General features: G+C 41.4%; 1 protein-coding gene across 1 annotated transcript in view; it reads right to left on the bottom strand.

Annotated features, from left to right (window-relative positions):
• The window catches only part of NEURL1 (neuralized E3 ubiquitin protein ligase 1), a 157,846-nt gene that overhangs the window by 7,437 nt on the left and 138,369 nt on the right, over positions 1-12,040 (bottom strand). Inside the window, exon 4 of the mRNA XM_030453345.1 lies at positions 8,757-9,437. Within this exon, the coding sequence (XP_030309205.1) occupies positions 8,757-9,437 (681 nt within the window). The remainder of the gene's footprint in view (positions 1-8,756; positions 9,438-12,040) is intronic.

Genomic DNA, 12,040 nt, shown 5'->3' with positions numbered 1-12,040 from the left:
AAACAACATCTCAGGTGGTTCCTTCACCCCCTGCCATTTGCATTACTTGCTTCTGCTCTTAATGACTATTTCACAAACATTATAAAAATACAGTAAAACCACTCAGTCTTCAGAACGATCATGTTTTTTCTCCTTTTGCACCCATCCAACTTAGAATTTGTTTTTTCTGGCTTACAGGATGCTGTCCATACATGACCATTCAGCTCACATCATTTCATCATTGTCACCTTTTTAATGGGCCTTCCTTATCCATACTCATCTTAAGGACTATGCCAGGATCTTAACTAAACATTGTACCTGAAATACAAAATACCTCCTACCACAGTTTCTAAGGAAGATAAAGTCTGATGCAACATAGTGACTTCCCCATGGGCTAAATAGCATATAGAGCACATTGCCAGCTCCTTCTCTTAGTGTAACAGATCTGCTGCATAAATAGGACAGGTAGTAAAGATCAGGTAATTACCAATAGTAAACACAGATTTTCAATGTTGTTCCATCCATCCACAGGACCCAGAGCATCCAGCACACAGTGGAAAACATTATAACAGCTGCTGAACTCTGGCTGCAGCCTTCAACTGGCAAACTTAAGGTTGCTCAAGAAAGCTGTGCACTTTTCATAACATTTCAGTCCAGTGATTGTCATTTAGATGCCTTTCAAAACTCTCAACTTGATTTCCCTTTGTTAGGAGACAGATATTTAAGCTTCTTCAATAAAATTACTCCCCTATCTCAAAAACTACTCAGTATCCATTCTCACATTAAACACTCTCAATGTGTCAGGGCAACTGATTTTGTTACCTACATAGGATCAAGCCTCTTTCAAAAATCTGGCACAATTCTGGGTACTAAGCTCATGTGAACATCTGCCTAGGGAGATGTGTCCTGTAACACGTGGGCTCCTTCAGTGTGAGTGAGCCATGATGTGAACAAGTCTGGGGACTGGAGGAACTGAACCCTGTAAAAGCTCATGTCTTTGTTTAACCTTATCTGCCTCAGAGCTTTGGCTTTGCAGTGACCACTGGTATGTCAACACCCTCGATAAATAACCATAGGCAAGACTGGTAGGACTGGGACCTCAGTTTTTGTGCTTACTATTATTTTACTGGAAAATCTCCTACATACATCATTTTGTTTGGTTTTCTATTTTTTTTTCCTGCTCATGGATGTAGCTTGCATGGAAGTTTCCCACTTTATTTGGAATCTTTGGTGGGATTAGTCAGCTATTTTGCTTATTACAAAAGCAAAAGCTCATACTGAAGATGCAGAGGGGAACCTGGAACACTACATTAAATGTGTATTCTCTTGACTTGCAATCAAGTGGCAGGACACAGTGTACTGGTATGTCCTGAGTACTTTTCCTCTGTCTTCTTCCAAGAAAAAGGATGAAGTTTCTTTCTTTGGATGTTCCCCAGGCACATGTCAGACTAACACCTCTCCCTTAACCATGATACTAGAAACCTTGGTATTCTATTAGTGGCACAGCCACTAAAAGGTGGGTTTTCTAAAGACAAGCTTTGCAAAAGCCAAATCCTTCCATGTTTTATTTCAGTAACTGCATTTCATTAATGCAAATATTCCATCAGCTGTAGAGAGAGTGCAAAAGCAAACAAGGTTTCAGCATGGCAGTCTCAATACTAAAATGACAGCCCTACCCATGGAGTGTTCTCATACCAGTCACATTTTCTTACCTCCAACCAAGGCTGCAGGAGAGCATTCTGCCCCCCAGGGCTACTCAGGTCTTGGCCAATAGGGACTTTTGAATCCATCATGCTAAAACAAAGGAACAAAGCACCTGTTGCTGCCTGGGCACAGGGTAGTTAAAGATCAACAACATCAGGGAAGGATGTAAGCATATCCATCACTTCTTAGTGCTATAAAATACACAGCCATTTGCTAAGTTCCCACAGTGATGGGAACAATATTGCATTGACCAGAAACCAGGGCTTCCTTCCCCTTAGGCTTGAATTTTTTTTGCCAACCATGCTCTCAGAGCCCAGCCTCTATGCTACAACTCATCTCTGCCTCTCAGGTGACCAATATCAGCTGATGACCCATGGGGCCTTCTGCATTCAAGTATTTCATGGGAGATATAAAACTGTTCAAACAGAACAATATCACATTTTGTTCTTACAAGCCTGTGAAAACATAAGGGATTTTGCATTATGCTACTGAAATGTCAGGAAATAGGTCAAAAAGCAACCTGACAGATTTTGCATGCAAAACCGTAAGGCCTGTGTTTGCAGATGAATGTCAGCCAAGCACTGTTCAGGGCACTATATTTATATAGATATAAATATATATATATAGTTAGATACAAACCACATGGAGAACAACAGTTCAGACTTTTGTGTGGATGAGAAAAGGAGTGTATTTTATGGCTTCACTGGAGCATTGCTGTCTGCTGTGTCTAGAAGGGCAGCAGGGCACCAGCACATCTATTACCCTCCTGCAGTCACATACATACTCTAGATAAGCAGGAAAAATATGGAAGCTCCACCGCCACAGAAGATTTTGATCCAGCAACTCTCACAGTCCAAGCCCAGTGTGCTGTCTGAAAGCAAAGAGCACAGTGCAAACTCATAAAGTATCTTCCCTGACTGATCAGTAAAGTTCAGCAGCTTCTCAGCACTTCATCCTGCAAAATCCTGAGGGAATGGACATCATGCAATGAACATCTAGATGAACTGAAATGAAAGGGCCTGCAATGGGGCTCCATCTCTCAATCTGAGAAATACCAGACCAACAAAGCACCTAGATCAGTACTTAGATGAGTAAGAGGCAAAAAAGAAGCCTGGATTGAGTTGCTGAACCACACAAAAAATAAGAGTTGGAGATATCATCTTGTTTAAAAAAACAAACAGAAAAAGTCTTCTAAAAAAACACAGTTATTAATTAATTACCCTGCTTCTGTTCATAACAGCACCTTTTCCAGCTCCATCTCAAAAAGGCAATTTGGATCAGAGTACCTGGGAGACCACAGCAAAAGGAAAAGTGGCCCTGTGAGCAACAAGAAAAGTTCTGCCTAACCCAGCACCTCCAAGCTCAGTGCTTCTCCAGGAGGGACATATATAAATAAAGTGACAGATGCATACAGGAAACAAATGCTTTCACTTTTCTTGGCCAGCACCACTCTGTATTTCTGTGGGACACTTGTGGATGAAAAGGCATCTGACTGAAAAGAGTTTAGTCTGCTCTGTCACTCTCACAGTAGCCAGAATAACTAACCCATGCCAGGGTTAGTTCAAAGAATAGGCAGATTTTATCTGTCCTGGCAGACAAGCTGCAATTCCAAGAGGCTTGTATATGATCCCATGTCTTGAATAATCACTGCAAGCAGGCAAAGGTGCTATGAGATAAGGGAGATCTATACATCACTTACTATGAATATCTCACTGCAGCCAATGACAGTTCATTATCCTAGTGATGATGCCATTTCTGCTCTTGTGGAGGAGAGTACAGAGAACCAGACATGGTCCTGTGGCTTTTGCTTTGAGGCGGTCCTCTTGCTTTACTCAGCCTTCACACAGGTGCTGGCTTATGCCTCAGCACACAAGGTAACGTTCCCTGACTTTTCCATGACAAGTGTGGGTTAATTATGTGACACATGATGAGACCTTTAGCTGGATGGTACTAAGGTGCCACAAGCAGGTATTAACTCTGACACTGCTGACATTGACCCCAAGGGACAAGTATTTGACTTCATCCAATTCAATTGTTCAGTTTTCCAAGGCACAAGTGCATAAGCAACCTGTCCTCTCTCACACAATAGCTTCCCTTTGAGCTCACTCTCCTTTAAAACAATGAGTTTAAAACAGGCCAGTTAGAGCCCAATCAGCTTACTGACTCCATTTTCCATACAAGTGCGAAATGTTTCAAAAATAAATAAATAAAAAAAAATGTGGACCAGAAAACTCTGAGGCACTTCTAAGTGAATTCTTGTTGGAGGAAGCATTTAATTGTATGCATTTCTGTGCAATCATGTTGTGCATTTACTTTCTTTTGTACTGCATTTAACTCAGCAATTTCCACATTACTGGAATGAACCAAGGTGAAGAAGGTTCCTAAATGTGCAACCTACTGACCACAACTGAAATCAGAGATGAGGCTGTGTAATTTACTAATGCAAAGAACTACCCAGCTTCTCCCAGCTAGGAGAAGCTTTCAAACACAGAGCTGGAGAACCAAAACCCTGGATTCTCCCTGCCTATGTGACTTTTCTACAAACTACCTGCTGTCTGCGTATGGTCAGCGTGTATACACCAACGATCATTTAAATATTTTGCATGTTCTCTTTAGTTAATTGTAAGTCCAAAGTAAATATTTAACTGCACACACAGTTCAGACCATTTCTGGAAGAGACAGATGTTCTGCCATGGGATGCTGCAGTCCTGGGACAGTCAGGGAGCAACTGGCCAGCTCCTTCTTCCTTGCCTCCTCAGTTTTGAGCCCATTGACCAATTTCAGGAAGGATGGAAACCTCAGCAACAACTGATTTCTTAATAATGTGCAATGGGCAGCTAAGTAGGAGCCCAACTCAATGCTCATGGTAGAGGAGGCGGGAGAGCTTAGCCCACACCCCCTCTGCATTTATACAGCATTGATGTGAATTGCAGACTTACCCACACCAAATGCTGGCTCTTGGGTTGTTTTTTTTCAGGGAGAGATCCAGAAAGCTGCAAAATTTTGCAGCTGTTCTGGTAGGGATGGAGTTATTGAAGTGCATGGATAGAAAGGACACAGATTATTTGGCAACTCAGATTCATTAGTATGACTGGTGATGGAACATGTTATTTCATTGCTCAAAAGAAAACTTCAGTATTACTGGAACATATGAAGTTCACAAGGGAAACAACACACACACACAAAAAAAAAAAAAAAAAAAAAAAAAAAAAAAAAAAAAGAGAGAGAGAGAGAGAGAAGAGAGAGAGAGACAGAAGAAAATGTTTTACATGGTGGTGATTCATTCCAAGACAAAAGAAAATGAAAGAATATCCCCAACCATTTGGATCCATGAATACAAAAAATATTAACTTATTGCTGTGATAGCTCTTCCAGACATGAGTCATACATTTTAAAACCTTATGGGGTCAATCAATTTAACTTCATAAATGAATTACACTACCAAATCGGACCAATGTATCCAGACTGGCTCATTTCAGCCTTTCAGAGCTGTCAGTAAAACTGTGTGTGAGCTGCAATGCTTACCAGCAAAGGCTGAAAGCAGTAAATCAAATTTATAATAGGTTGGTTTTGTAGACTGTACAGGAATGATGACTGAAAAAAAAAAAGCTATCCAAGCTAGAACTATTGGAATTCCTAAAGGATATGCAAAGACTGTTTCAATTATAAATTCCTAATGTTCTGGGTATCTGGTTGGTTGTCCTATGCACGTAACTCACTAAATTTCTGAATAAGACCAGCACTTTACATATAAAATATTTAGAAAGGCTTTCAATCTTGACAAGAAGATCTATTGCTTCCCTCAATACCTGGTTCCCGCAGTTAATTACCCTCACATATTTAATTTAAATTTGTGTTCCTTCATTTTCCAGCAGCTTGATTTTTTATGCTATTATCTCCTACATTAAAGTCCTCCTCTTTCATTTATTTTCCCTCTGTATGGTCAAGTTGCCTCTTAACCTTTTCTTTGCAATAAACTGGCATCCTTCTACTTCCCACTACAGATAAATGTGGCCTCTATAAGCTATAGAGGCAGCTGGCATTTAATTTATTTTTTGCTGGGGTGGCATAAAGAAAAATAGTGTTTCCAACCTTGTCTTTATTTTTTGCTTTTACACTTCTCCTACATCAATTATATTGCCAGTATATGGGGTCTGACTGACAAGAAGACAGAAATCAGGATTCTTCACTATCAAACCAACCCCACACTGCCCTCCTCTCCTAGAGAGTCCTAGAGATCACCAGCCTGTGTGGAGATGGTCTCCCCTGCTTTTTAGATTAGGAAATAAATGTTGCATCCCCAGCACTGGAAGAACTGCAGTCAGCAAATGGCAGCTTCTGTGGTAAAGCCACCAGCCAGAAGATAGCTAGGCTTGGTCCCTCTGTGGGTCAGGACCAAATAACTAATCTCAAGGCATGAAATGTAGTATTCAGTGATAAATACCCTGAGCCATCTTGTTCTCTGAGTCACAAAATAAACCATCTCTAGATGCAAGAATGGCATTGCTGCTCTTCACCTTCTCCATCCTCCAACTGAAACAGAAAAGCTGGAGAAGCAGGAAAAGCAGCAACTTTTTTTTTCACTGTAGTCAGCTGTAGTGCTGATATTCCTGCATAGCATTGTTTGATTACTCTAATAATGGTATGTCCCCAGGAACAGAATGACATCTGCTATTTAAGATAGGATTGGTAAAAATTATGTCTCTTGCAGTACTTGTGTCTAAATTTCTTTCAAGGATATGGAACTTCATTTCTTCCATTAAAACTAGAAAAAAATTACTATAAACATGTCTCCTCTTGTGATTTAAAGCTCAAACTACAAAAGATAGATCACACAAAATCACTTTTGTTTGCATTTTGAAGATGAAACTTGTCATTAGAAAGATGATCACTTTCTTTCTATTTTCTTTCATTTTCTAATATTATAATGACAGATATTATGGCAAGAACCATAATCTGTGCCACTGCAGTGCAAATAATGCATGCCACCTCCCTAAAGCTAGAGATGGGAGTTCATTATTTTCTTTGCTTTCTGTTCAGATATTTTTGATCTATATAATTCCTGCAGCTGCAGAGTGTTGAAGCAGCATCAGTGCTCTTCTCTGGGCAGCTGCACTGTGCTGATACGGTACTGATACTGGGACTGTGTTGTTCCCAGCATTCTTAAACTGGAAATATAGGCCTGAAAAGCTCTATTTGTATTTTAATGCTGGTTAAGGATTACAGGAAAGCCCAAATTTCATAGCTTTGAACTGGGAGATAGCAACTCTCCTACCCTTTGCTTGAGGCAAGGTCAGCAAGTCCAGATCTTTTCCCTTACATCTCACTTAAGAATAATAGCCTGTTTTCAGCTTCTCCTCCAGTGACCAAGGCCAGTAAAGTCTGTTATATGGTCACAAATACAAGTAGGAAGGAGTTTTCAAACTCGGCAGATTTCAAGTCATGGATCCAAACAGATTTTTCTAAGAGATGCCTTGAGACTGTACTGGTTTGGGCTGAAGTTGTGAGCAGGTAGTGAGGACATGCAGAGGGACCAGGAAATTATTTGATTATCAGAAGGTTTGCCCAGGATGCAGAAGGCCTTTGTTCAAGTCCATGTTCTGTTGAATTCTCTATGAGGACATAATTCTGCCCCTCTGCTGAAGCACATCCTCTCTGGCCTGTTTCTGGCTTTGTGCAAAAACTGTCAGAATTAGTGATCTCATATAAAAGGAAGCACTGGACGATGACTTAGTTTTAGCAGCAGCTAAATGACCTGAGGATGTTTTCCTTCTAACGTATGCAGGAACATTTAATCTCTTACTTTAATGGGATCTGTCTGACTTCACCTACCATTATCACAATGACATGCTGGTGGAAAGCAGAGCTAGCCATGGATTACATACAGTACACACAACAAATGTAATCAGGCTGAATTATCAGGGATTGAGTCTTGGGTTTCTGGAAATAAATTGCAGCATTACATTTGTCATCTGTGAGCCTTTAACAGCCATGAAACACTCACAGCATAGGCCTATGGCCAACTTTAAGCAAATTATATAGGGCACTTCAGACTGTGATTAAGGTGAATTGGACCAGCAAACAGATGTGTGTTCACCCACTCTCATCTTCAAAGAGGGTCTAAAAATTCTAAAAAAAGAGGTGTATGTTGGCTTTTGGTTGTTGGTTTTTGCGTTTTTTCCTGTTGTCTAAGAGCACATTTTAGCAGAATCACAGAATCATTTAAGTTGGAAAAGATCTTTAACTGGACATTAACTATGTAAATTATGTCCCTAAGTACTACATCTGCATATCTTTTACATACTCCCAGGGACAACGCCACAACTTCCCTGGGCAGTCTGTTCCAGTGCCTGACAACTCTTGCAGTGCAGAAATTTTTCCTAATATCCAATCTAAACCCCCCCGGCACAATCTGAGTCCATTTGTCACTTGCTACTTGAGAGAAGAGAACAACCCGCACCTTGCTACAACCTCCTTTCAGGTGGCTGTAGAGAGTGATAAGGTCTCTCTGCAGTCTCCTTTGGTCCAAGCTAAACAATTCCAATTCTCTCAGCCTCTCCTTCTAAGAACTGTTCTCCAGACCTTTCACAAGTTTTGTTGCCCTTCTCTGGACATGCTCCAGGCACCTCAATGTCTTTCTTCTAGCACAGAGCCCAGAACTGAACAGTACTCGAGGTGTGGCCTCACTAGTGCTGAGTTCAGGGCAGATGATCACTTCCTTGGTCCTGCTGGCCACACTACAGCCCAGGCCAAAGCACCTCTCCTCCCCCTCCCTTGCTTCTCCTTGGTCAATGGTGGCTCATCTGTACTTTAATGGAGGTCTATGAGAATTAATTTCCTGAAAAGAGCTTTGAGACTCTCAACTGAGGAAGAACACTAGACAGGTAGTTCTTGTCACTCATATCCACATACTACCTATGTGCCTTTGCATATTTTTTTCCCTTCTATAAAAGAAAAATTTTCACCTAATCCTAGAGGAGGAAGGGAGCTATTAATTCCCTCCATCCTTTCCCTGTGATGCATTCCACCTTACTGCTCTGTGCATGAGGTTTGAAAAAGGGGGTCAGACATACCCAGCAATCGAATTTGCGAGACTGCGCCGTGTAAAACGAAGAACATCCAGAGGGGCTGGGAACAGTCCACGCAGACCTGCATGCCAGTGCCGGCACCGTTGTGACTCAAATGCAGCTCACCATCCGAATTCACCATAAATCCCAGGATGTCTCCACTCTGGAGGGGCACCACGACCCGGCAGATGGCCCAGAACTCCTTTCGGTCAACCAAGGACTCAGGGTTATAGGGGAGGTCACTGGGGCGCAAGGTGCTGGGGTCGCAGGATGTCACCCCATAGGACAGCGTCCCTGTGCGCACAGCGTTGGACTTGTTGATTTTGACAAAAATTGTTTCATTGATCCTAAGGGGTCTGCTGGTGAAAACCAAAGTCCTCTCCTCCCGGGCGTGCTCCAGACGGGCCACGGTTTGGTCATCGAGGATTTTGACGTGGGGTCCCCGGAGGTGGTGGAAGCGGAGATCACTCTCCAGCTGGGAAGGGAGGAGGTGCGAGTGCTGGGAGTTGAGGGAGTTCTGTGGGATGGGACACGTGGTGGCTGTCATGTGGAAGGTCTCCTCTTGCAGGTTGAGGTCGCAGAGGCTGACCGAGAGGCGCGTGTCCTCCGTCTCCCGCCGCAGCGAGGGCCGTCGGATGGCAGTGAAGGAGCGGGGCCGCAGGCAGTCGGGAGGAATGATTTCACTGTCTGCAGAGAGAGAGAAAACAAAAAAGGGAGAGAAAATGAAACTTTCTTCAGAGAAAATTAAAACGTCCTGGAGTTTGCAAATCACTTGGTTTGACTGATATGCTTAATAGGGAAAATGAGAGGTCTACTGCCATCAATAAATTCTTCCCCTTAAAATATGGCAGCAGGGTATCATAAAATGTATTTCCAATCAATTGCTGTTCTTGTACTCTCCTGAACAGCACCACAATATTCAACTTCTGAGCAGGCGGATTCAAAATCGATGGAAAGAATTGACCAGAGGAGGATCTCCTTGGAAAGGGGAAGCAGAGGGTAAAAATCTGAAATACACCCTGAACACAGTAATCAATATCTATACAGGCTCCAAGTTTTTATGTCCTTTTTTTAATACAGTAATAATTGATCTAAGAAAAAAAAGTATCTAGCAATGCTTTTTTTTTTTTTTTTTAGCTTAAAACAAATGTCATGCCCAGTTCTAATTTATTTACATCATATGAAATGTAATTAATATGCCTCAATATAATTAATCATTAGTGTGCTGGTGCTCACTGCAGACATGGATTTCACAATGCAGAACTTGGGAATATGCAGTTTTCTATAAATAACATACAATCATTTATTATCTCCAAACCAAACTAAAAATCATATCCAAAGATATATAACAAAGAAAGATGATGTCAACACATTCAAATCCATCAATGGAAACTTTATCCTCTTTGCTATTCTCACCTGCCATTTCAAGAGCTAAGCATCAATTTATTTGATTCTTTTTCTAGGGAACATAATCACTGCCTTTAATGCCTACTTACTTTTACTTAACATATCCCTAACACCTCTGTAGACATAGAAATTTTAAAGAACAATGTACCAAGGAAAAAACCAAACCAAAACATTCTTTAAACAGATTATGAAAGTAAGCTGAGATAACGCAAAAACTTATACTGCTGTTTGACTTTCTGAACTTGGAGAAGCCGTAGCATCAAGAGACTTCACTCTGAGACAACTGAGTGTGTCAGTAGTTCTCTGCAAACCTCGTAATAAGCTATGACCCAAACTGACTGTTCCTCTGCACGAGATATTCCTGAACACTGCTGTGGCTTCAGGCCCACATCCAAAGAGCATGAGGTGGAACCACCTTTCACAACACAAATCCCCACAGCTGGCACAAAATCAACACTGCCCAACTCCAGCCTGGGACCTGCTGCAACCACACCACAAGGTGGAATGACAAGAAGAGACGGAGGAGCAGAGACTTGTTCCTAACCCACTTGCTAGGGTCTTGCAGTGGGCAACTCTTCCAGCCATGTATCCTTCAGATTTTCTTTTGCAACAACAAAAGAGTGGAAGCTCAGGTTATCTGAGGATTTTTCCAATGGGATACACCCTCTCCCAGTACTCTAGAGTAGTGGCTCTGTACTAGTATGCCAAGGAAAAATGCCAGCTGCTGAATAACCAACATCTCATGCAACATCTGAGGTCTGACTAACAGCCTTTCCTGCCCTTCTCTTCTGGGAGCACTGACAAAGCACACCCACATACACAGTTTGGCTTCAGCAGATCTCTTTGCTTTGCTTAAATAGGATTATTCCAGGCTCCTCTGTAAATAAACTGTTATTACAAGGGAAGCACAGTCTCAAAATAAAAATGAACTTTGTTTCTCCTATTTGATTTTCCCCATACTGATATTTTAGCTTCTCTTCCTAGAAGTTAACTAAAGAAAAGGAGGGATAAATAAAATCAGAAACTACCCCAAGTGATTTAGAAGTGAGTTGCATTAATGCTTTGTAATATTTGGACTAGCATTTGCATTGCAAGTGCTCCTCCTGGATAGAATTAGACTTATTTTACCCTCCTTTGGCTGGAAACCCACATGGGAGAACAAATTAATACTGGCAGCTGACAACGATCCTTTGGCGTAGGTGAATGGGTAGAGACCTTTCTGAATAGGAACAGAAGGTCCTCTCTATTTTATTCCCTGTAACTATGCATGTGCAGCTTGGCTGACAACTGTAATGTGTGGGTAGCTTGCAGCCAGGGTTTTGAAACAGCTTGTTTTCCACCAGGATACTTGCATTTCCCTTTGGCTGCTAGACAAAGTATCTTTTTCCATCTGAAAAGAGGTTAAGGGAGAAGGAGTTATTCTGCAGACAAGACAAATGGCAGTGATAGCAAACCAGGGTTACACACCCAACTGTTTTACTTAAACCCATCAGTAGCTCTTATGCCTACTTACCTAAAGGTTAAGATGTCTCAAGGATATGGGACTGACTAAGACTTGGTCCATTAATGTTTGCAAATACCTATGGAAGAAATGGTTGCAGTTTGCTGGTATCTGAAGTGGGTTTACAAAAATTTAGAGATAAGTGTCTAAGAGAGGCTCGTCTGCTCCAAGGCTTTATGTTTTTATAAATCACAAAATGCCCAACCAAAGAAGAAGAAGAAAAAAAATCCATTTAATATAAAGTAAGACAAGAGTGGGATTCATCTTTTGGGGTGGTAGGCAAGTTGGAAGAGATGTGGGACATCATTTATCCAGAATAACTGATAATGGTCAAGAGTTATGAAAGAACAATTCTAGTGAAATAGGAAACAAATTAGATTAC

Source organism: Calypte anna, chromosome 6 (genome assembly GCF_003957555.1).
Source record: "Calypte anna isolate BGI_N300 chromosome 6, bCalAnn1_v1.p, whole genome shotgun sequence".
Lineage (NCBI taxonomy): Eukaryota > Metazoa > Chordata > Aves > Apodiformes > Trochilidae > Calypte > Calypte anna.
This window is presented reverse-complemented; position numbering and strand designations above follow the sequence as displayed.